The 24,198-nt window shown below is 49.6% G+C and overlaps 12 protein-coding genes across 12 annotated transcripts; 6 read left to right on the top strand and 6 right to left on the bottom strand.

Annotated features, from left to right (window-relative positions):
* Positions 1–798: 798 nt before the first annotated feature.
* YALI1_F16199g (uncharacterized protein) lies at positions 799–1,230 on the bottom strand (the record flags this gene model as incomplete). Its single annotated transcript, XM_068283349.1, has 2 exons — positions 799–1,123; positions 1,214–1,230. The coding sequence occupies 2 exons, from the start codon at positions 1,228–1,230 to the stop codon at positions 799–801; spliced, it is 342 nt and encodes a 113-aa protein (XP_068139450.1).
* Positions 1,231–2,989: 1,759 nt separating this feature from the next.
* On the top strand, positions 2,990–3,253 carry YALI1_F16180g (uncharacterized protein; the record flags this gene model as incomplete). Its single annotated transcript, XM_068283348.1, has 2 exons — positions 2,990–3,128; positions 3,174–3,253. The coding sequence occupies 2 exons, from the start codon at positions 2,990–2,992 to the stop codon at positions 3,251–3,253; spliced, it is 219 nt and encodes a 72-aa protein (XP_068139449.1).
* A 65-nt stretch (positions 3,254–3,318) lies between these two features.
* Positions 3,319–3,668, top strand: YALI1_F16177g (uncharacterized protein; the record flags this gene model as incomplete). The annotated part of the gene is made up of 2 exons (XM_068283347.1): positions 3,319–3,426; positions 3,474–3,668. The coding sequence occupies 2 exons, from the start codon at positions 3,319–3,321 to the stop codon at positions 3,666–3,668; spliced, it is 303 nt and encodes a 100-aa protein (XP_068139448.1).
* Positions 3,669–4,028: 360 nt separating this feature from the next.
* On the bottom strand, positions 4,029–4,648 carry YALI1_F16165g (uncharacterized protein; the record flags this gene model as incomplete). Its single annotated transcript, XM_068283346.1, has 3 exons — positions 4,029–4,231; positions 4,286–4,582; positions 4,627–4,648. The coding sequence occupies 3 exons, from the start codon at positions 4,646–4,648 to the stop codon at positions 4,029–4,031; spliced, it is 522 nt and encodes a 173-aa protein (XP_068139447.1).
* Positions 4,649–4,679: 31 nt separating this feature from the next.
* YALI1_F16158g (uncharacterized protein) lies at positions 4,680–5,330 on the bottom strand (the record flags this gene model as incomplete). Its single annotated transcript, XM_505323.3, has 1 exon — positions 4,680–5,330. One exon carries the CDS (start codon positions 5,328–5,330, stop codon positions 4,680–4,682), a length of 651 nt encoding a protein of 216 aa, XP_505323.3.
* A 4,078-nt stretch (positions 5,331–9,408) lies between these two features.
* On the top strand, positions 9,409–11,835 carry YALI1_F16117g (uncharacterized protein; the record flags this gene model as incomplete). Its single annotated transcript, XM_505322.3, has 1 exon — positions 9,409–11,835. The coding sequence occupies one exon, from the start codon at positions 9,409–9,411 to the stop codon at positions 11,833–11,835; it is 2,427 nt and encodes an 808-aa protein (XP_505322.1).
* A 609-nt stretch (positions 11,836–12,444) lies between these two features.
* Positions 12,445–14,262, bottom strand: YALI1_F16069g (uncharacterized protein; the record flags this gene model as incomplete). The annotated part of the gene is made up of 1 exon (XM_505321.3): positions 12,445–14,262. One exon carries the CDS (start codon positions 14,260–14,262, stop codon positions 12,445–12,447), a length of 1,818 nt encoding a protein of 605 aa, XP_505321.1.
* A 478-nt stretch (positions 14,263–14,740) lies between these two features.
* Positions 14,741–15,320, bottom strand: YALI1_F16058g (uncharacterized protein; the record flags this gene model as incomplete). Its single annotated transcript, XM_068283345.1, has 3 exons — positions 14,741–14,896; positions 14,942–15,111; positions 15,170–15,320. 3 exons carry the CDS (start codon positions 15,318–15,320, stop codon positions 14,741–14,743), a joined length of 477 nt encoding a protein of 158 aa, XP_068139446.1.
* A 285-nt stretch (positions 15,321–15,605) lies between these two features.
* Positions 15,606–16,643, bottom strand: YALI1_F16045g (uncharacterized protein; the record flags this gene model as incomplete). The annotated part of the gene is made up of 1 exon (XM_505320.3): positions 15,606–16,643. The coding sequence occupies one exon, from the start codon at positions 16,641–16,643 to the stop codon at positions 15,606–15,608; it is 1,038 nt and encodes a 345-aa protein (XP_505320.1).
* Positions 16,644–17,612: 969 nt separating this feature from the next.
* On the top strand, positions 17,613–20,066 carry YALI1_F16035g (uncharacterized protein; the record flags this gene model as incomplete). The annotated part of the gene is made up of 1 exon (XM_068283344.1): positions 17,613–20,066. One exon carries the CDS (start codon positions 17,613–17,615, stop codon positions 20,064–20,066), a length of 2,454 nt encoding a protein of 817 aa, XP_068139445.1.
* Positions 20,067–20,669: 603 nt separating this feature from the next.
* YALI1_F16005g (uncharacterized protein) lies at positions 20,670–21,167 on the top strand (the record flags this gene model as incomplete). Its single annotated transcript, XM_505318.2, has 1 exon — positions 20,670–21,167. One exon carries the CDS (start codon positions 20,670–20,672, stop codon positions 21,165–21,167), a length of 498 nt encoding a protein of 165 aa, XP_505318.2.
* A 937-nt stretch (positions 21,168–22,104) lies between these two features.
* On the top strand, positions 22,105–23,535 carry YALI1_F15990g (uncharacterized protein; the record flags this gene model as incomplete). Its single annotated transcript, XM_505317.1, has 1 exon — positions 22,105–23,535. One exon carries the CDS (start codon positions 22,105–22,107, stop codon positions 23,533–23,535), a length of 1,431 nt encoding a protein of 476 aa, XP_505317.1.
* Between the last annotated feature and the right edge of the window lie 663 nt (positions 23,536–24,198).

Here is a 24,198-nt window from a genome sequence, read left to right as displayed (position 1 = left end):
TTTTGTCCATTTAAATGCACCTTTGTATTTTTTATTTTCAATTAATTCACAATCAATCGTTTGTGCTACAAAATAATCTGGGGAGAGTCTCTGGGTGATCATAAAATGGATTTATAGGTGTTTTGATCCAGAGCAATCGAAAACGATAGTGAAATGTCCATTTTAGACTGTCTTGGGTTTAAAAAGATAAAATAAAATAAATAATTTTTAAAAATTGATAAGATGAAATAAATAGTAATAAAATAAATACAATAGATAGCGACTTAATAAGAAGGCAAAAAAAATGAAATAAAATGAAATAAAAATGAAATAAAATGAAATTAAAATGAAATAAGAAATTATTCCGAAATTCCGAAAATAATCCAAAATTCCGAAAATAATCCAATAATCCAATAATCCAAAAATCCAATAATCCAAAAATCCAATAATCCAAAAATCCAAAAAACCCACAAACCCACTAATTGATGTAATTCCCAGACTCTGGCGTCCATCTCCCAGATCTATCAGGCTGTATATAATTGGTCGAAAGTTCAAAAGTGGCGGGGGAGATCGAGTTGGAAATGGAGTCCTCGAATTGCAGAAAAAAAAAAAAAGAAGAAGAAAATGAACCAAAACAAAACAGAAACGGATATCGCAGATTAATTGAAGAGATTCAGAGTAACGGACATTTTGTAGCCACGTGATTGGTAGCTTAGAAACAACTCCTTCACACAGCATGAAAAAAAAGGGAGATATCTCACCTGATTACTAATACGACCAACTTTTTAGAGGAGAAAAACAGGGGCTGATTAAGTCGATTTATGGATATAGAGAGCTATACAGGGTCATATGAGCAACTCCTGGAATCGTTTTGAGTCTCCAAACATCGTATTTATGGCAACCCGTGATGGCAAATATAGGGTGGGAGAAAAAGACGCAGTTTTTCGTAGAGAACTCGGATCGTCCAAAGAACAGGAGTAGGTGGTTCAGAAGGATATGATGGAGGTTTGGATTAACTTCTCGTGTAGGTGGCCTTTTTGCTGCGAATTTTGTCACATTTCGAAATCCTCCAACAGAAGTTGTGAAAAGTGGTGAAGAGAATATTTCCAGAACTTCATAAGACGTTTTAATCAACCCAGACAGACTTTGTGGTCACATTAATCAACTCCTCTAGTCTCTGACATCTCTGTTGCAAATTTTGCCGACGAAACCAAGTCCAGCCCATGGTTTGCACCACACTCTTCGTATCATGTCATCAAATGTAGGAGAGCCCCCGAAAGAAGTACCGGTCTGTTCGTATCAGCAGTATGAAAGCTCTGTTCAACTTCTCATGTCTCTGGCGCAGATAATGAGCGACATCCATACTGGCCCACTCCGTCCGAATGCCAGCTCCAAATCAACCGAAACGTGCCAAATCAACCGAAAATCACGACGAAATCGCTCCAAGTCCCTCTGAGACCCTTCCAGACATGTCTACAGCACCAGAGATGCTTCTAGATGGGCTCTGTCAGCATCTAGCTCTGAGTTCGCATCGGGCGGACGACCAGTGGTGGAGAAATGGTCTAGAAGAGCACCAACACGACACAATAAAAGCTGGACTTGTTCAGACCCGTCCAATCACCGTCTAGATCGTTTCTGTCAACGTTTCGTCTCTCTAGAGTCCCTCCTTTGACCCTTTTGCGACCCCCTAAACCCGGTTCCAATACTCACAGTGTCGAATTCGACGACTCTGAAAATCGCCAAATGACGAGGAAAAAAAGATGAGAAAAAGGTTGCGAGAGTCTCGGGCGACTCAGATGCCTCAGACGACTATTTAAAGCCTTTTTGCGTACTCAGGGCATCATTTCGGCCAACTTGCACCTTTCTTCCCGGGTTGTGTGCGGCGTCAAATTGGAAAAACCGTAAAAAAAAATACCCGAAAAAAAAAGACAGAAAAAAAAGAAGAAAAAAAAAAAAAGCCGAACTTGCAACGGGACCAGAGAGATGTCATGTAGACGAAAAAACACAAAAAGTCGATAAATGATATCTCGAGGTTGATGTGAACAAAACAAGTCGGTTTTACGGCCCATTTTGCCTCCCAAAAAATACTTCTAGTTGATTCTACAATGTTCGGTTTGATACGAGAACTCTACGGAAGCCCCTGAACCCGGTGAAGCGGCAGCTAAGGCGGCAAAAAAGTGGCAAAAAGTTGGCGAGAACGTGAAATCGACGATGAAAAACACGCCTGAATGGATTTCTTCGTTTATATTCACCAAATGTCGGCCCAATACTACATCCCAACCGGGTCCAAGCACAAGTACATACTGCAACCAAGTGCGAGTATAGACGGGGATCAAAACCATAACGAAGACTTGTTTTCTAGAAGCGAGTTCAAAACAGATATTATCTCGATGCCCTGTTGAACCGCCTTGATTTTATTGCTTTTTTCCGCTTTTTTCCGCTGTTCCAAACCCGTTTTCAAACAGTACAAAAGCGACGCAACTCCATCAACAAACTGGCAAAGGGAAGGAAAGGGCGAGGTGGAGTCGGGGAGTTCCAATCACGGGAAAACCCACGTGACACCAACGTGACACCAACGTGACACCAACATATCACCAACGTGATGACTTAACTCGTCACGTGACCAACACCGACCCACTCCCATATTGCAACCCTTACAACCTCTCCAAACGGCATCCTAACAAGACTGGGACAAAACCTGGAGCACAAACCCGGAGCTGGAACAGCCACGTGATTCGAAAAAGTCACGTGACTCGAAAAAGACGACCCCCTCAAACCCTTGGAAAAGCTGGCGACTTTCTGAAACGCTCTGGCAACAATCTCGGCTGCATTCTCCCACCAACTACACACTTTCACGACAACGCCTACCACTTCCGATAGCATTGCAACGCGTAAATGGAAAGCGGAGTTGACGGAATTGACCACAATATCTGTCTCCATCAACTTCTCAACTTCTCAACCCCTCCACCTGTATCCATTGAGCCACAATTTACTCCGAAAACTCCTCTATATGTACCATGTACCTACCGTAATGCCCACCCAACTTTTCCACTACTTGACGTGGAGCGCCAAAAAGGGTACCAAAATGCTCGCAGAGACGAGCCGGTTCCGAAACCGAAGTCCCCGTGTCGATTGCGTGGAAACCTTCCGTTTTAGACATACCTTTACATCTCCACAAATTTTTCAAAATTAAGTCTACTCGGTATGGGGACTTTTAAAATGGTTTCTAAAGATTTCTAACAGGATTTTTGGACAAAAATGTAGACTCTTCTAACTACAATCTCGGCCTATATACACTAGAACCCGTGCCATTATACACCGTAATGCATTCACTATCTGATGATCGCCGTCAACCTCGTCTGGACCGGTCCAAGCCACCCCCCAACCCGGACTCGTGAAAATCAAAACCAAAATCAGTATACCGCTGAAACCTCAAAATCAAAATCAGTCTACCACTGAAACCCCCAGCGGACTTGACTACTGTACTGGTGTAGGCAGAGAGAGCCACAAGTTGGCCACCGGACGAACCGCACCGTACAGCACCGTGCCGTACCTCACTGAACCTCAAACTCCGCTCTAAACCCAACTCTCAGCCCAACTCAACTCACTCGGCTCTGCCCACCCAACCGCCCAACAAAAAACTTCCTCTCTGGTCCTCGTACATGCGCGATCGACATGAGACATGGTAGACAAGAACAAGTACGTACGACTATGTATAACGTCCCGCGCCTGGTCGCACCAAACAAGCTCTCAAACTCACCATTGTAGTGAACTTAGTCAACTTAGTCAACTTAGTCGATAACAAAGATTCGACGACAAGCGACGACAAACGACGGAAAACGACGACAAGCGGGGCTGCAGGCTGCGACATCCACAACCCCTGTCACCTCCCCACTTGCCACAAGTATACGCCGCATGATTGCAGGAATGGTAGAGTAAGAGTACCGGCTCTTGTAGGTGTACAGTGCCCCACCCGGGCAACTGCAGTTGTGGCAACCACCGACAAACGAACATCAGTCGACTGCCCGTCTCCCTCTCTTCCTGTCGCCCTATCTATCGTCTCTCCCCATAAAAAATGACATGCTATTAATGCTATGGATGCTGATGCTGGTGCTGATGTTGATGCTAGATGCTGAAAGTTGGATATGGTGAGTTGTTCGGGGTACGTCACAACCGTGCCATCTGTCGAAAAGAGCGTCGCGCAAACACTCAGCAGTGCCACTGGTGCGGTAGTTGTGTTGACCAGGCACTGCTCAGACAGTCAGCAAAAGCCACTGACGCGGTAGTTATAGTTAGTTGTGTAGACGGGCCACTGAGTGTAACATCATGTGTTGGTGCGGCGATAGTGCGTGAGTGTAGTGGTGTGAGAATGTTGTAACGAGGATGATGTGACGAGGTGTAATGAAACAAGCTGTGGGTTTTCCACTCAGAGCAAATCTGAGAGGGGACGAGACTGAGGCTTCCGAGTCACCTTCTTTAATATGTGAGTGTCGCAGACCTGTGGAACTGAGATCTGCTGGACTAGTGACATCCGGATGGACTAGCACGAGATCTCCTCGACTGATATAAGATCTCCTCGACTGACCTAAGATCCTAAGATCCCCTCGACTGTATAGGATCCCCTCGATTGTATAGAATCTCCTCGACTGTTAGAAGATCCCCTCGACATATAAGACTCACTGAGCTCGTCTTATACAGAATTATACCAACCGCATCCTCTTACTTCCCTCGTCCTCATCACTGTCCTCGTCACAATGATACACATGACCATGCGCATGTCCCTTTCTCTTGACGGCGGCATAGCCTGGATAAACAAGGTCCTGTGAGAAGGAGAAGGGCGTGAAGCCCATTCGGAACACGTCTGTGTCGTGCGGAGCCTGGGAGCTGGTTGTGTTTATGTTTGTGTTTGTGGCAGCCGTGGGGTTTGGGGCGGTTGTTGATGACGTGGCATTTGGGTTTGTATTTGCGTTTCCTCCTGTATTGGTATTCGCAGTCGCCGTCGCCGTCGCAGTCGTTGTCGTATTCGTGATTGTATTTGTGTCATCTTCGTCCAACCGTTCCTCCTGTTTTGTGACCCATTTCCACAGCTCGTGGGCCAGGTCGCCGGACTCGCCCTCGCTTTCGCTTTCGCGTCGCAGACCGTCCACGTGACGTTGTTGATGTTGTTGCAGAAACCCCAGCACGTCCGACAGGCACTGTTTGTACCCTTCGTGGCGCGCCACCTGGGCCTTTTCGTTGGACACCTTGTAGAGCTTGGTGACCGCGTTGGCGGCGTTGCGGAACTCCAGTGCCAGAGACGTGTCCACCGCGGTCGCAGGAAGACCTTTTCCCAGCGATTTTAAATTGTCCATCGCGTTCAATACCGGCGCAGTGATGATGTAGATGTTAAGATGAAGTTAGGGTATAAAAGCGGTTATCAAAAGTTTGCTGGGGGAATTTTTAGGTTGCGGAAAATCAAGGTTAGTTGAGATTCTTTTTAGATGGTTGGGAATTTGTTGAGAAATTAGTTGAAACGGGGAGAAGCCAAAAAAGTCATGCAGAATGAGGTCATAATCAGGGGGTGGGGTCTAACTGGCCAATGGGTAAATATTCGGATAATAAAAATGGTATCAAGATGATCAGTGGGAGACTACGAGCTAAATACAATTTTCAGAATTCAAATAGAATGTTTGTAGCCCATTTTGACTGCAGCTTCTCTATTATTACTATTACTAGTATTAGCCAAGCCACATGACCATAGATTGATACAAGTACCTGTTCCAGAGTCATATTGACTAGCCAAAGGGGATTCTGCCGTGAAGAAATACGTTTCTAATGTCCATTAGGACCAAAAACCACTCTTTTGGTGATTCGCCTGCTCTACTGAACTCACCGTATACCACTACCCCTGTCAATTGGATACTGGAGAGCTAAGAAGACACTAACGAGGGCCAGAAGATGAAAGAAAGGTACCAAACGAATTCTGATAGTGTGGATGAGACGACAATGTATAAAATTGCCATCATTATATACAAAAAAAGGGAGTTTTGACGTTACCGAGGTCTGATTGTGATGGTGGTCTCTATTGGTTAATTTGAGGAGGTAAAAGAAGACGAGGCAAGGTGGAGATAGCTATATCATTCCTAAAGTGCCATTATCACAACTCTACCTTTCTTTTGGAGCTCGTAGTGATTTTTAGTACCGGGCACAACTTCATATGGAAATATTGGACGATTTTAGATCATTTTCCGACACTGAAAGATTAGTGACACTTGTTGAATCGTTAGATCGGTCTCGACTGCTTCTTTATTGATTGGAACAACGGACTATTGTTGCGAAACTACCCCAGAACTGGACGGGGACTTACCTGGGTTGAATGACTAGTTGGATTTTTGAAGAAAATTGGTGAAAACCGGCGAATGAACTATCTAAAGAGATATAATGACCGAGAGAAATCTATTCATCACTTCAAAATCATCTTTCCGATTTTATTTGAATTACTAATTGCGATATTGTCACAGTAAAACCCCAACTTATTCTGGGATTGAAAATGGTTCCAATTTCGATCTAGCAGAGCTTTGCGGAAATTTAATGTATCTAATAGGATCTCCCTTGTTTTATGATGCCCTTATAATCCAACTTTTGTCTCTATTTTTTTAATCAAATTATCTCAAGGTGTTTTATTTTTTATTTTTTATTTTTTATTTTGTTTTATTATGTTTTATTCCCCTTAACTTTTACCTACACTAACACTTTAACATCTATTACTTTTGAATTCTATAAATGGTAATTTATTACTCCACAAATCATAAAAGTCCACTTTTGTCTCGCCAGACTTCGATAAACTTGTCCGAGACGAGCTTCTGTGTGATTTGGACTGAATTTGACTGAATTTGACTGAATTTGACTGGAATTTGAAGCTTGATCATTTTTTTTTTGTTAAAAATCGTCGTAGATTTCCTCTACAAACCAAACATTCACACCTTCTGCTTCATTGTCGGCTAATAAAATTGAACAATGCAGTAGAGTGGCAGTGCTTGCGTGGGAGCTGTAGGGGGATCGAGATCGAGAGAGCGGCGGCTAATTGTGACGGAAGACGAAATGATTTTATTCATATTAGCCGATACAAACTCCAATGCTGCGTCGATTCTGTGCATCTATTTCCATTTTGGACCCAATGCCGTGTCTTGATAGAGAGAGCTGGATAGAGGTTTTCAGGGCGACTAATGGGAGTGGTAAATGGATGAAAAATGGAGTAAAAGTGAGTGAAAAACAGTAAAAACATGCGAATCAAGTCCTCCGCTCTTGTATATCGAATATACGGCCATTTGTGGTGGATCTTTGCTCTTCTCATCCTGACTGGACATCTCTAACTGAATCACCATCCCCGAACTGATGTCTGATACAATACTACCGATATATGATCAATGCAGTTCAATTTGCGAACTCTCTGTGTAATTCTTTTGTTTTTTTAGCCGCCATAAAAATGTCTGCTTTTTCCTGTGCTTTTTCTGTGCTTTTTCTGTGCTTTTTCTGTGCTTTTCTGTGGACTGTGGCAGTCTAGAGCAACCAGAACAAGACCCGGTGGTAGTCAGTCGTTCAATGTTACCTCTTCTGGTACTTGATGGGCATTTCTGTGTCCTCGCGAGCAGGTCGCAAGTCTTAGAGTAAAAAAAAGAAAAAAAAGGGATTTTTTTATTTTTTTTAGTTGACGACAAAATTGGTTGACAAATTTGACCCTCATCGAAAAAGAAAAGAGCCGCTGCACAAGGACTAATATGTCATCATACAGATGCGCATAATGAAGCTCGCAGCAACCAATTAATCTCGCTTGGGCAATCTGTTTCAGTTCGAAAATCACCCTATCCCTCCTGCGATTAACTTTTTGGGAAAAGTTTCAAAATTAGCCGAGAGTCAACATCGATTGCTATAACACCTGGGAGAGGATCAATGGACCGGAGATGTTTGTAAGATTGAATATATTAGTGCGGAGAATAGATTGGAACTTTCGCCGACGTTTTTCGACCCAATTTGGCCGTCAAATTTCAACTTTGTATGCACCCCGCAGAGAGCAAACCAAAAAATCCAAAAAAAATCCAACAAAATCCAACAAAAAAAAACAATACTCGTGGAGAGGCCAGAGAGCTTGATTTTAGTTCCGCATCGACAATGAGCATCATTGTCGTCTCCTTGGTGATACGAGTACGAGCACAAAGGCGGTCATTGTTGATCTCTGAACCAATACAAAGAGCAGACACAAAGAGCAACGAGAAGTCGAACAAAAAACCATCGAAACTACCGAATTGAACAAAAAAACTATTGAAAAGTCATAAACATTGAGAGTACTACATTTTAGTTCTTTTAGTCAACTCTTGTTTGTCAAACTGGCAATTGGAATGGTTTCGGTTACTATAACGAATACACACAGGTGGTACTAGTCAGCTAGGAGTCGTCTAAGAGAGGCTCAATTGGGCTTATGAGACGGCCGAGACTTGAATATTTGTTTCCTAAGAGGGGTTTGGTTACTAGGAATCGGATTACTAACAGTTTAACACAAGTCTCGGTGACTTCGTCTCTCGTCTCAATGGTCTGAAGTACTTGGTTCCGATGATTATCAATGACCATGGATGAATATTGGTGACTAAGAAAAGACTTGATAAGCCTCCAACAGATTTACTTGATGGAAATGAACAGGTATTTACACTGAAGACATTGGTTGGGTTGGTTTGCCGATGGTACTGGTAGAAGATAGCTTACAGTGTTCGGTAGAGTCTCTCAGTGATTCAACGAGCTGCTAAGTCTTTCCAAGAGTTGATTATCGCCTTCTCCGGGGCTTAATTACGTTCCTGGTGTTCAAAATAAATTCTGTTGGTCATCTTCTAATGATTTTTCTTTTAATCTGAATTATTTTGAATTAGTGCTGAGTTTTTGAAAAAGCAGTTAAAATTAATTGGAGAAGTCGTAGAAACATGGTAGAGGAAATCGGAAAATTGAAAAATGTTCAGAATCGTCTCAATAATGACCTTATATTCTGAAAACCTGTCCAAACCAGCCAAACCCCTCTTTATCCCCCGTCACGTGCTCTCCGGACTACTCTACATACACTCATCTTATTTTTCGGAGTAGTTGAACCAGGGAACAGGGTGTCTCCAGAATGGGATTCGGAAACCGTAGAGAAAATCTGACACCGGATTTGGATTCCCCAGGTTCGAAATACCTCCCACACACATTTTGACCCCAAACGGACCCTAGCAACAGTCCCCACGATCTGTCCATTATCCCTTCGCTTCTTAAAATAAAATAAAAATAAAAATAAAAATAAAAGTAAAAATAAAATCCAACCTCCAAATTAAAGTTTTCCACGCATATTTCCAAATCACCAGAACACAAAACCACTCTGACACAAACCCACTCTGGCTGTTTGTGTAACATACGACTACGGCTCCAACAATGACTGCGCGAGCGCCCCCTGCCAACCGCAAGCTCAGCAACATGCTGATGGCGGACTTCAAGCAGTGTCTGACTCTGTACGAAAAAAAGGAGTACGCCGAAGCCATCAAACGGGCGGATCACATTCTGACTCAGAAGCCGGATCATGGCGAGACTCTGGCGGTCAAGGGTCTGTGTCGGTACCATCAGGACTCGCCCGTGGAGGGCCGATCGCTGATCAACGCCGGAATGAAGAACGACCCCGAGTCCTACATCATCTGGCACGTGCTGGCTCTTCTGGAGCGGTCGGAAAAAAACTACCACGCGGCCCTCAAGGCGTACCAAAAGTCGCTGACCATCGACCCGTCCAACCAGAACGTGCTGCGGGACCTGTCGTTGATGCAGATCCAGACCCGTGAGTACGAGCCGCTGGTGATCACCCGACGGAAACAACTGACCGACAAGCCGGAGATCCGGGCCAATTGGACCGGGCTGGCGGTCGCGCTGTTTCTCAAGGGCGACTACGCCACCGCCGCACGAACCCTCGCGGCATACGAGGAAAGCGCCCCCGAAAAGGAACCCAAGGACAAGACCCAGTCGGACGACATTGAAAACTGCGAGCTGGCGCTGTTCCGAAACAAGTGCCTGATCGAGGCCAAGGAATACGACTTGGCGCTCAAGGATCTCGAGGAGCTGGAAAATAAAACCTCCAAGCGCCATATCCCCGACCAGCAGTCCATTCTCGAACATCGATGCGACATTTACATCCGACAGGGCAAAACCAAGGACGCCCAGAGACTCACCCGAGTGCTGCTGCGACGAAACCCCCATGACCGGGCTCTCTACCGACAGCTGGAGAAGGTGCTCGGCATCCAGGACAACAACCAGCTCAAGTCTGTCATGTACAAGAAGCTGGCTCAAAAATACCCCCGGTCCGACTGTCCTCGATCCATGCCTCTGGAGTTCCTCGAGGGCCAGGCGTTCGACGAGGCTGCCGACGCCTACGTGTCCACCCTCATCCATCGACGGGTCCCCTCGGCCTTCATGAACGTCAAGCACCTGTACAAGAACCCCGCCAAGGCTCTTTCTATCGGCGCCATTGCCCAACGGATCTTTGATGGCGCCACTGAAGATCTTTCTGGCGCCTCGGATTTTCTGTGGTCCGCCTGCTTTCTGGCCCAGCACTTTTCCAAGCTCGGCGACCAGAACAAGGCCCTCAAGTTCATTGACAATGCCATTGAGCACACCCCAACCCTGGTGGAGTTGCATCTGACCCGAGCCAAAATTCTCAAGCGAATGGGCGCGGTCAACAAGGGTGCTGAGGCCGCCAATGCCGCCCGGGAACTCGATCTCCAGGACCGTTATCTCAACACCAAGGCCGCCAAGTACACTTTGCGGGCCAACAACGCGGACGACATTGAGCAGGCCATCAAGCTCATCTCCATGTTCACGCGAAATGACACCTCCGGTACCGGCGTTCAGGACCTGCACGATATGCAGGGCTACTGGTTCCTGTCCGAGCTGGCCCGACGACAGCGACGAAACGGAGACGGCCCCTTGGCTCTCAAGCGACACAAGGCCGCGCTCAACGTGTTCAGCGAGTTTGAACACGAGCAGCTGGACTTCCATCTGTACGCGCTTCGAAAGGGAACCATGAACGCGTACATTGACATGCTGCAGTGGGAGGACAAGCTGTACAAGAGTAAGAAGTTTATCCGGTCCACCCGGGGTATCATTGAGACTTACATTGCGCTGTGGGATACCAAGCCCGACTGTGGCTGTGGAGCAGTGATTCCGGGCTCTTTCCCTCTTAAGGCGGTCGACTACAACGCCTCCACCACGGTCAAGAAGAAGAAGAAGAAGAAGACCAACGAGGGTTCTGCCGAGGCCAAACAGAACCCTAACGGTCTGCCTACCCCCGAACATCGACACGATGCCGATCCCGAGGGTCTCAAGCTCGTCAAGAACGTCGATCTGCTGGAAACTGCCCTTGTTCATGCGAAAAAGCTCGCCGAGGTCGGCGACAGCCTCGGGCTTGTGTTCCAGGCCGAGATTTATCTGCGACAGAACAAGTACATGCTTGCTCTTCAGTCGCTCAACAAGCTCAAGGCCTCCGACGCCGCATCTCCCTACGCCTCTGTGCTGGCCAAGGTCGCCGAGGCCCAGCTTAATGGCGATGATAGCACCGCCCAGAACCTCAAGGATATGACTCTCAAGATGCTTCCCAAGCTGTTCAACGAGACAGAGTCCGATGCCGTGGCCACCGCTCGACTGGCCTTTTCCGTGCCCTCTTACAAGGAGCTAGCTGGAGAATTGCTCAAGGGTCTGGTCTCGGAGAATGCCACCGCTGCCGCTCTAGCAGTTTGGGCTGCCAATTCGCTTGGTCTGGAGCTGGAGGATCTGGCCAAGGAGCAGTATCCCGAGCTGGAGGTTCCTCTTCCCAACTAGGAAAGCGAGGTCCCGACGAGGCGAGGCGTTGTGGACAAGTGGTGCGCGAGAAAGTGTCTCGTGTGTTAATTTTGTTAGATTGTACAAGAAATAGATGATGTTTTTGCAGGAGGAGGTAGAAGAGGTGGGAGTGAGAGAAAGACGAACTAAGTAATTCATATTCATGTCACGTGAGTCATTGGGAGACGTCGGTTTGTTGTCACGTGATAACACGGAATCGAATTGACGTCACGTGTCCAATATCATTTCCTTCAGTCCCATCTGCAGGAGAGAGAGAGAGAGAGAGAGAGAGAGAGAGAGAGAGAGAGAGAGAGAGAGAGAGAGAAACGTTCACAGTAGAGGAGTAAGCGTCAGGGTGACGTCACGTGTTTATTTACAAATTTAGATTGATGTCACGTGACTAATTATTGGTTTCCACGTGACCCAGCTGGTCCGTTCGACAAATTTTAAGCCCAAAGCAGATCTTGACTAAGTACAGTATGTACGTCGGATTGGTGTCATGTGACGCAACAACTCATTTTGAAGTCACGTTACCAATTACAACCCCGATTCTTTTTATCACGTGACCAATCAGCCTCCATATCCAATACCATTTTCTCTATATACAATCTAGTTCTTTGGATGGCCCTTCTTTGCGATTCTGATACTCTCGTCTTCGTAGCCGGGAATCTGAATGTAGCTGATTCCGGCCTTTTCCAGCTTTGCCAACGAGGTGTTATCTTTGATGAAGTCGTCGGGTTCCAGAACGCCAACAAACACGGTCTTGATGCTCGAGTTGAGGATTCGGTCGACGCAGGGCAGGTTTCCGGAGAGTCGTTCGGAGCAGGGCTCCATGGTGGTGTAGATGACGGTGTTTTCCGGTACGTCTGACACGTTGTTTTTAGCAAAATACTTTTCCAGAGCGCATTGTTCCGCGTGGGTGTTCCCGGGCAGTTCTCTGGAGAATCCTGTTTCCAGCACTTGTCCGTCCTTGACTAGAACGGCTCCCACGCAGAAGGCGGAGGGGGTTCCTTCGGACTTGTCTGCCTCGGCCACCGCCAAGTCCATGAACTTTTTGTGGGGTTGCGACGCCCATTCTGGCAGTTTGGTGGAGTAGGACCACTTGGGGGCGTTGGGGTTGTCTTCATCTGGTTTGGAGGAGTAGGTGAAGGCATGAAGCCATAGAGACAGATCGTTGGGGCCCGGGTCGGTGTATAGGGGCGTTTTGCACGTTTCACAGGAGCCCGAAAGCACTTCTCCCAGGGGTTTGTTGGGGTCTGCTGGAAAGAACCACGATTCGGCGGTTTTGGTCTTGCCCACGTCGTCGATCATTTTCATCATCACGTCGTAGTTTTCAAGCCCACCTTTGCCCAGGGATTCGCCCCACATTGTCGGCGACGAGTAGAGCGGGTCGTTGGCGATGGGGTGGCCCAGAAACTGCAGATGGACGCGGATCTGGTGGGTTCGGCCGGTGTATGGTTTGCACAGCACGATGGACGTTTCTCCGTCGTAGGAAATGCGTTTGAAGACGGTTTTGGCTTCCCGTTCGGTGGCGCGGTCCATCAGAGCCCGGTGGTGGTCTCGGTCCACCTTTGTGGTGACGATGTTGAATCCGATTTTGGGGTCCAGAGTGCACAAGTTTTCGTCGACGGAGATTTCGCCGTCGGGGAACTTGCCCACCACCCGGGCCACGTATTGTTTTTGCACCTGGCGGTCTCGCAGCTGGGCGCCAAACTTGTCAGCGGACTTGGGGTTTTTGGCCATGAACATGAGGCCGGAGGTGAGTCGATCAAGCCGGTTGCAAGGATGAACATGGAGTCCGTTCACGTGCTTGAGGATGTTGACGGCGGTGTTGAACCTGTATCGTCCCGCCGGATGAACCGGCATCCCCGACGGCTTGTCAATCACCACCAAATCGTCATCCTCGTGCACAATGTCAATCTCCTGGTCGGTGACTGGCGGTTCGTGCTTGTGCGATCTGTGCTGGATGGCGTCGCCGTTTCGAACCACCGAGTCCACCTGGGCCACCTTGCCGTTGAGCAGCACCTGGCCGTTCTCAATCGCCCATCGGTAGTAGCTTTCGTCTCTGTCTCTGAATTCGTTGGCAAAAATGTCCAGCAGTTGGCGGTCTCTCCACCGCTGCTTGCAGTAGGTCAGATAGGTGTAGTAGTATGGTGAGACACGTCGCAGGCCGTCGCTCAGCTCGTACTGGGCCCCATCGGCCTGCTCGTCGCCGTTGATCTCCAGATTCTTCACCTTTTGGGCCCGCATTTTGAACCCGGCCTCGTCGCGCGACGCCTTGGCCTTTTTGGTCGGTCGGTTGGAGAGCATGGAGAAAACTATTCGCGAAAACTTTTGTCGGTCTCGCGGTCGTAGCAGTCGCCCAGATTCTATCGCTTCCAGTTGCACGGTTCGAAACGTCAGAATTTTCACCAGCTCGTGTAGCATGGAGAGTCTGGTGAACTGTGTTTTGCAGTGGGGAGAAAATTCCGAAAAAATAATGAAGAAAGGGGAAAAATTGGAAAAAAATCGGAGTAGATGGTAAAATTGCCGAAAGGTGTTGAATTGAAGCTTGTGAATCTAACTATTCAATCTGATTGCGACTGCCATCTCTCTAGCCTCTGATTGGTTCATTGTTGTGGGATGGATCAATCCAAGCTTTGGTCAACTAAATGCCAACTACGGATAGTTGGGATATAGAACAACCAGAACAACCAGAACAACCAGAACAACCAGAACAACACTAGTCCCGGGCTCAGTACGTACTTATAGACACTAGTTACACCATATAACTCAAGTCGTCGTAATACCAAAAGATATCTTTAGAAGCCCTTCCTGTTGAAGCCATTCCTCAACCATTCCCCAACCATACGAACTCAACTAGTTCCAACTAATTCCAACTAACCCTAACTAATCCTAACTAAAATTATGGCCTAGCGCTTAAAAAACCTGCCTTGTTTAATCGCAAGTTCGAAACCCAGCTGAGTCGTAGTTCCACCACCATGTAGAAACTCACGGGTGCGTAACCCCACTCAGTGAACTGTTCCAAAACAGTCACATGATCCTTCGTGTCAGTAGAACTCTTCCCAAGGAAAAGGTCACGTGAATCGCCGTTTTAAGCGGTGACATGTCTTACTGTTTGACTCAGTAGGGGAAGGGACTGGCTGCTGTTAAGACTGTTGTAAAGGCTGTAAAAACTGCAGTAGACATTGTTAGCAAACAATTTTTTTAATCTACTGATGAAGGAGGGGCTTCTGTTGGTTCCCTCTCCAGAGCTGTTCCTCTTCAAAGCTGTTCCTCTTCAGAGCTGCTCTTCAGAGTGCTTCTCCCTCTAATCCCTTGTAATCCTCAGCACTGCCTACGAATCTGGTCTGGGCCGAGCCGTTCCAGATCTCGTCGCTGGCACTTGCGGACAGTTCTCGTCGAAGCAATCGACTCAGTTGACGCAATAAACTGTCGATTCTCAAATCTGTCAAAGCATTTCCAAGACCTCCAAGTGGCCTCATCAAGTACCGCCCTGCCCTGATACACTCGCTGCCGTGCGTGCAGTTAATGTAATGATTAAATAAAATATTTTGTCAGCCGGTCGCTGAATCATAGTCCTGTAGTTATTGTAGTTGGGGTGGGGTGGGGTGGAGTAAACTGTGACAGCAGAGCAGATGAAATAGATGAAATAGACAGTGTTGTGTCTGGCGCAGGTTCGCGCTCGCTCAAGTTCACGCTGGTCAAGTTCACGTTGGTCAAGTTCACGCTGGCCAAGTTCACGTTGGTCACGTTCACACTCGCTCACACTACCTATACAACGCCCACGCAAACAACAAGAAACCCGCAATGGAAATCCAGCCCATTCTCGTGGTGAAACCCAACAGTCCCAGCGCAATAATGTAGTCCATGATCGACGTTCGGATATGCAAGAGTTCGGAAACGTGGGCAGCAGACAGAATATGAGGAGGAACATCGCCCTGCTCAACAGCGGTGGATTGGGTCAGTTTCACCGACGCCCACAAGTACACGGGCTTGTGGTCTGAAGACATGACGGCGGGGATCGAGTCGTATTTCCGGGGCACCACTGCTCCTCTATACAGCACTCGGTCGCACCAGGACGGAATTCGCTTGGTGTTGTATTCGGACGTTCCGGTGTGGAACTTGTAGGTTGGTTTGAATCCGATTTCGGCCTCCTGGAAGTCCCAGAAGGCATCGAGCGACCTCATGGCGTAAAACAGCTCGTCTACCACCTTGTAGTCAGCGAGTCCCTGCTCGTTTTCCGACGCTCGGTAGTTGAGATCACCCAAAAAGAATACCGTGGCGTCATCGTAGATGCCTGTGCGTGGGTCGAGGAACTTCATTTCCTTGGCAATGGTGGCGAAATCGTCGTTGCGCTGCTCCAAAAAGCCCTCATTGGCCGCCAGGTGCGCAGCCACACACACAACGGGATTGCCATCAACATTGAGTCGGAGACCCACGGCGCCCTTGAGCGACGACCAGAACATGCCGCACGCCACGTGGCACAACTTGACGTCGGTGACAAGCACATCTGCCGACGCTATTGCCACCAGACCCATGGCTCCAAACGTGTGTTGACCAACCACCACGTATCGTTCGAGCCACGGCTGGTCCCTGATCGCCTTGAGAACCTGCTGAATCAGATCATTGAGCGGATCCACCGCATATCCAAGACACCCATCGGGAATCGAACACAGCTCCTGATACCCAAACAACAAGACATGGGGCGCATCAATCCCTGCCAACTCGGCGGACAAATGCTGGTAGTACTGCGTGTCCTGGGTGAGCTTGCCACAGTTGAACGTGGACACAAAGAAAGAAGTCATGCGGCGAAAAAATCAGAAAATTGCCCGATTGAAATGGTCCGATCACTGGTGGGATGTAAATAAGTAGGATGGGCAATGTATGCATGGTGTACGCACAGGGAGCTACTTGTAGATCACGTGATAAGGTGGATTGGGCAAGCTGACAAGGAGTCGGAGAATTGGTCATGACCCTGGACCACCGTGACTAATCCGGACTCGGTTATATTCCTCCAAATCCACATGTTCCACGAGACCCCCGCCGCCCCCCACAGCTGACTAAGCTGATTAAGCAGCTCCATGGTGAGCTGTCATTTTGAACCCTAGTTGGCTTATCGGCTGCAACTATGACGACAGTACGAGAGGGAGGGGAGGAGGGCGGTCGAAAGGGTCTCCCAAGAGACATGGGCCTAGAGAGGCATGTTGCTGACTAATCGGAGGACGGAGAGCCCCCCAAACGCCACGACACCTTCCATCCCGTTCTTATAAGCTTATATAATCACCATTTCCCAGTACGCCCGGCCGTCTGGGCAGGATGAGATCTGTTGAGGCTGGGTGGACAAAGTTCACCACGGTAGATTAGGCAATTGCTCTGACGAAGGTACTGGAAGGTCTTGAGTAGAGGCCACGTTGTCGGGATGATTTGGGGGTTTTAGAGACGGAAAATTGCACAGAGCCAATCTATATAAGGCTGTGTGTCGCCATGTAATATTCTTTCTCATGGATCATTCCTCCACGGTCCAGTTACGTGGGTGTTTCCTACTCCCTTCCGTCTCTCACACTTGTCTACTTGTCTACCCCGAACCTTAACTGGTAGGTCCTGGCACTCGCACTTTTAACTGTGGCAAACGCACTTGTCTTAACTCTGCACTGTACACATCACCATGACTGACAATACCGAAGAATCGAAGCGATTGATCGACAATTCCGGTGCTGCCGAGAACGCCGACGACTCTCTGGCCACCGCCATTCTGCGAAAGAAAAAGAAGGACAATGGTGAGTATTTCGGGTGGCGCGGCAACGTGGGTTATGTGGTGGTCTGCCCGCAGAAACATGAGACCCCAGCAGAGAAAACCGCAAGCAAGCCAGCAAGCAATCAATCATACTAACATAGCTCTTGTCGTGGACGATGCCACCAACGATGACAACTCCATCATCTGCATGTCGCCAGCAACCATGGATCTGCTCCAGCTGTTCCGGGGCGACACAGTGCTGGTCAAGGGCAAGAAGCGAAAGGACACGGTGCTCATTGTGCTGGCCGACGAGGAACTCGAGGACGGCGTGTGCCGAATCAACCGATGCGTCCGAGGCAACCTGCGAGTCCGGCTCGGAGACGTGGTTTCGGTCCACCCCTGCCCCGACATCAAGTACGCCACCCGAATTTCGTGTCTGCCCATCTCCGACACCATTGAGGGTCTGACCGGCTCGCTGTTCGACGTCTTCCTCAAGCCCTACTTTGTCGAGGCTTACCGACCCGTGCGAAAGGGCGATCTGTTCACCGTGCGAGGAGGTATGCGACAAGTCGAGTTCAAGGTTGTCGACGTCGACCCCCCGGAGTACGCCATTGTCGCCCAGGATACCGTCATCCACTGCGAGGGCGATCCCATTGAGCGAGAGGACGAGGAGGGCAACCTCAACGAGGTCGGCTACGACGATATTGGAGGCGTGCGAAAGCAGATGGCCCAGATCCGAGAGCTAGTCGAGCTGCCTCTGCGGCACCCCCAGCTGTTCAAGTCTATTGGTATCAAGCCCCCCAAGGGTATTCTCATGTACGGTCCCCCCGGTACTGGTAAGACCCTGATGGCTCGAGCCGTGGCCAACGAGACCGGAGCCTTCTTCTTCCTGATCAACGGTCCCGAGATCATGTCCAAGATGGCCGGTGAGTCCGAGTCCAACCTGCGAAAGGCCTTCGAGGAGGCCGAGAAGAACTCTCCTGCCATCATCTTCATTGATGAGATTGATTCTATCGCCCCCAAGCGAGACAAGACCAACGGTGAGGTTGAGCGACGAGTGGTTTCCCAGCTGCTGACTCTCATGGACGGAATGAAGGCCCGAGCCAACATTGTCGTCATTGCCGCCACCAACCGGCCCAACTCCATCGACCCTGCTCTGCGTCGATTCGGCCGATTCGACCGAGAGGTCGACATTGGTATTCCCGACCCCACCGGTCGACTTGAGATTCTGCGAATCCACACCAAGAACATGAAGCTTGGCGACGACGTTGATCTCGAGACCATTGCCGCCGAGACTCACGGTTACGTCGGTTCCGATATTGCCTCTCTGTGTTCCGAGGCAGCCATGCAGCAGATCCGAGAGAAGATGGATCTGATTGATCTGGAAGAGGAGACCATTGACGCCGAGGTGCTCGACTCCCTTGGAGTCACCATGGAGAACTTCCGATTCGCACTCGGCAACTCGAACCCCTCTGCTCTCCGAGAGACCGTTGTTCAGTCCGTCAACGTCACCTGGGAGGACATTGGAGGTCTCGACGGCATCAAGCAGGAGCTCAAGGAGACCGTCGAGTACCCCGTTCTGCACCCCGAGATGTACACCAAGTTTGGCCTGTCTCCCTCCAAGGGTGTGTTGTTCTATGGTCCCCCCGGTACCGGTAAGACTCTGCTTGCCAAGGCCGTTGCCACCGAGGTGTCTGCAAACTTCATCTCCGTCAAGGGTCCCGAGCTGCTGTCCATGTGGTTCGGAGAGTCAGAGTCCAACATCCGAGACATTTTCGACAAGGCCCGAGCTGCCGCTCCTTGTGTTGTCTTCCTCGATGAGTTGGATTCCATTGCCAAGGCCCGAGGTGGCTCTGTTGGCGATGCCGGTGGAGCTTCCGACCGAGTTGTCAACCAGCTGCTGACCGAGATGGACGGTATGAACGCCAAGAAGAACGTGTTCGTCATTGGAGCTACCAACCGGCCCGACCAGATTGATCCTGCTCTGCTGCGACCCGGCCGACTGGACCAGCTCATCTATGTGCCTCTGCCCGACGAGGCCGGCCGACTGTCCATTCTCAAGGCGCAGCTGCGAAAGACCCCTCTCGAGCCCGGTCTGTCTCTGCAGGAGCTTGCCAAGTCTACCCATGGCTTCACTGGTGCCGATCTGTCGTACATTGTGCAGCGATCTGCCAAGTTTGCCATCAAGGACTCCATTGAGGCTGCCATCACCGCCCAGCGGGAGGCTGAGGCTGCCGGCAACGAGGACGTGGAGATGGAAGACCCTGTTCCTTACATCACCCGGGCCCACTTTGAGGAGGCCATGAAGACCGCCAAGCGATCTGTCAGCGACAGTGAGCTGCGTCGATACGAGGCCTATGCCCAGCAGATCCAGTCGTCGCGAGGAAACATTGGTTTCCGGTTCAGCGAGGACGCTGCTGGTGAGGCTGCCGCCGCCGACGCTGGTGCCGGCACTGCTTTTGGTGCTGACCAGGAGGATGACCTGTACAACTAGACGTATGAGTTTGAGCATATAGCAATGACATGATAATATTAGGATGTATATATAATAGGATGTAGTGGTTGTACTTGTACCTAGATTTTTTTTTTTTCTGCATATACATTCATTTAATTATAACTTTGCTGTGAAAGAATAACCTTTGAAATGAATGTACGCTTACACGAATATTACTAATTAAACACGTTTAGAGTATTGGTGGTTGCAACCAAAGCCAAGTAATGCACTTGGGAGTTTACACTTATTGTGAGACAATTACTTAGCTTCAGTATAGTACATGCAGTATTGTACTCGTACTGTACTTGTTCCTCAATAGGACCTTTTTTTCCATTTTTGTTCATGTGACTTTTTTGTCGCCGTTATTATCTTCTTATGGTCAGTTTCGCGATTACGTAAGCCGTTTATGCCACGTTTCAGTGGCGATTTGACCCCAGATTTAGCGGCCGATTTAGCCATTTGCCACCTGATTGAATTTTCGGTGGAGCTGCACGTGAATATGATAAGGTTTGGGGATCACAACATTTGATCTGAGCTGGACAACCGATATAAAAACAAAAAAACAAGACAAAACAAGACATTTCCTGTTACACACACACAACCATGGTCAATGTTCTTTCGATTGCTAGCCGGTTGGCTATGATGACCTTGTCGTACGTGGTTGGGGCGATTCAGCCGCCGCTACAGTCGATTTTCTCCACGCATCCCGATCTGATGGGCATTCTTCTGGTGCTTGTCATTTTCTACGTGTCTTTGCTGGTGTTGAAGCAGAGTCTGCGGTCGTTCTGGGGGCTGATCACGACGTTTGTGCGGATGTTTGTGTTGTTGGCGGTGGTTGGAGGTGCTGGGTGGGTCTATGTGCGAGGGGTGGGTGGCACGATTGACGACATTCAGGCGCTGAGGGCTGGCAAGATGGACCAGTTTATGGACGGCGACTACCAGACGTACAAGCAGGGGTTTGATTACTCGCGCAAGTTGTACGAGGAGGCTGCGAAGATGAAGGGTTCGGGCGGCGGTCAGTATGACTGGAAGGAGATGATGGACCGGGTGGACACTGCCGAGGTTGCTCAGTTGTGGGAGCGGTTCACCCGGGGTTTTTGAGCAGAGTTGGAGAAATGAAGGCGGTGGAGTAGTTGAGGGTAGCAATCAATGAGTGAGTTGAGCAGACTGAATGTGAGGGAGGAAGTCTTTTGCTCTGTGCGAGTTTTGGAGTCTTGAGTGAGTTGAGGAAAGGTGGTCATGTCTGACTGTGACGGAAGTCACTGACTCTGTGCGAGTCCTGGAGTCTTGGATTGTTGGAGTGTTGAGTCTTCGTGTTCTTTGTATGTCCAAATGACCATTTGTACTGGGCTCTACGAGACGACATGGAATGACCTCAACTACATGCCTCAACTACATGCCTCAACTACATGCCTCAACTACATCGACTCGACTTCTCTTCACCTAGCTAAAAATAAATGTCATGTTTCAACGGCCACGGCTGACCACCTAGCCCCTTTACACCTCGTCGGCTGGCCTCGTATTTCTGTAGAAAGTCCGTAGATCGCGGTCTCGTGTGCATCCGGAGTTAACGCGGCTCGATCGCTATTTCCGGTTATCCAGCGTTTCGGATTTAACAGTACAATACTGGAACACTGTACTCATATTCATGCTCATGCTCACGCTCATGCTCACGCTCGTAGTCTGGTGGCCACAAGACCCCGTAAAAACAGATTGAGAGCAAGTATCGGAAATCTGAAAAGTGCAAATGGACTGTGTGCGACGCTTAGTCATGATTGCGCCGTCAAACCTGCCCCGGCCGCGTCCCAGCTCCTCCAGCGGCCGTGGTTGGTGCGCCCTCCTCCCCCAAATCCCTCAGCCTTATGACCACCCGTTAGAGTCTAAGCCTAAGTCTATTTTGGCTGGTGTTTTGGGAGAAAAGAAAAGCAGAGAAATATAAGCAAGGCAGGGGCACCACCAACCTCACACTCACCCACTCACCCTTTCACACTTGCGCGGTGACATTGACAAAGACACAGACACAGACAGAGACACAAAGATGAAGGTGGCAGACACAGCCTACTACGACCTGCTGGAGGTGCAGGTGGACGCCTCGGACGCGGAAATCAAAAAGGCGTACCGAAAAATGGCGATTCGACACCATCCCGACAAGAACCCCGACGACCCGACCGCCAACGAGCGATTTCAGGCGATTGGCGAGGCGTACCAGGTGCTGTCGGACAAGGACCTACGACAGCAGTACAACGAGCACGGCAAGGACTACGCGGTGCCGGCCGAGGGCTTTGCGGACCCGGCCGAGTTCTTCACGATGATTTTCGGAGGCCAGCTGTTCAACGACTGGATTGGCGAGCTGTCTCTGCTCAAGGACATACAGAAGAGCATGGAGATGCAGGAGGAGGCCGAGACCGAGGAGGGAGCCGAGGGAGCCGGTGCTGGTGCTGGTGCTGGTGCTGGAGGCGCGGCTGCTGGAGGCGCGGCTGCAGGGGCTTCTGCAAGTCCCGGCGGAGTCAACCACTCCACTGCGTCGCTGACAGAGCATGCTCACGAGGACAAGACCGGCCCCGTCCATCCTCCCGGATCTGCGGCGGAGGCGCTGGCTCGAGAAAAGGAGCTGCGAAAGAAGAGACGGGCCCAGACCGAGGCTGCTCGGGCCAAGCGGCTCGAGTTCGAAAAGGAGCGTCAGGAGGCCCGAAAGGAGCGAATCAAGATGCTTGAGAAGAAGCTCATTGAGCGAATGTCCGTGTGGACCGAGACCGACAAGACCGACGACCTCACCCGGTCTTTCCAGGAGAAGATCCGTCTGGAGGCCAACGAGCTCAAGATGGAGTCCTTTGGCGTGGAGCTCGTACACGCCATTGGCCAGGTCTACCTGACCAAGGGATCCATGTACCTCAAGTCGCAGAAGCTGTTTGGATTCATCCCCGGCTTCTTTGGCAAGCTCAGAGAGAAGGGTACTTCTGCCAAGGAGACCTGGAACACCATTTCGGCCGCCATCGAGGTCCAGGGTACCGCCAAGGAGATGGCTGCTGCCGAGGAGGCCGGTGGAGACGACTGGACCGACGAGACCAAGGCCGCCATGGAGCGTCTGCTGATCGGAAAGACCCTGGCGGTCGCATGGAGCGGCGCCAAGGGAGAGGTGCTTGACGTGCTCCGGGAGGTGTGTGAGAACATTCTCTACGACAAGAAGGTGCCTCAGGCCAAGCGCCAGGAGCGTGCCCAGGCCCTGGTGCTCATGGGCTCCATTCTCAAGCAGACGGAGCGATCCAAGGCCGAGCAGGAGGAGGTCAAGGTGTTTGAGGAACTCATGGCCGAGGCGCAGGTCAAGAAGGCCAAGAAGCGGGAGCGAAAGCACGGCATTCATATTCCCATCATTGGCCACAGACGAGAGGGCAGTGGGGTCAGCCAGACTGCTGGAGCCACTCCGGGCTCTCCAGGTGTGCATGTGACTCCGGAGAAGGCCACCGCTTAGGATGAGGTAGGGGACGCTAACATGGACCAGGAGGAGAACAAGCCATCCGCTGCCAGGTGGTATTTGGATGGGCTGTGGTGAGGTAGTTTTGGTAATACTGATGTGTTTAATGGCAATCATCTTGTAGATGGCAACCATGTTGTAGACTCGATTGAAATTGTAGAGGATGAATCTCGTGGGAATCGTCGACGTCAGGGTCACGTGTCATCCTCTCACTTGAGCGCTTAACTCTTGTTTGTACTGTATTGTAGCATGTACTCGGCTTCAATAATGCCAAGATTGGCCGTTGATATCTAAAAGGTTCTCGTTAGGTTAGCTCTGAAAAATTTGAACGTAGGGCTGACTAAGCCTTTTGAGCGATAATACGACTCTCCAAGAGCGGGAAATGTGACTAGTCGCCAGTTATGACTCATAATATCTGTCATACACCGTCCATATATCTTCATTTGCGTCGTGGATCTCTCTGACAAGAAAACCAGAGCCGTTGGTTGGCTGATCGTGAAATGCTTCTACCACGGTTGGTCTAGTGAAACTTAGCCAAAAGCCTTCTGTGGCGCTAGTTTGGAGCTGGTTGGGCGATGGCGAGGAGCGTAGATGTGATTGAGCGTGCAAGAGCGATGTTATGGCCTGCCATTTCCCCCCTCCAAAACGTCCTAATTGAAC

Source organism: Yarrowia lipolytica, chromosome 1F (genome assembly GCF_001761485.1).
Source record: "Yarrowia lipolytica chromosome 1F, complete sequence".
Taxonomy (NCBI): domain Eukaryota; kingdom Fungi; phylum Ascomycota; class Dipodascomycetes; order Dipodascales; genus Yarrowia; species Yarrowia lipolytica.
This window is presented reverse-complemented; position numbering and strand designations above follow the sequence as displayed.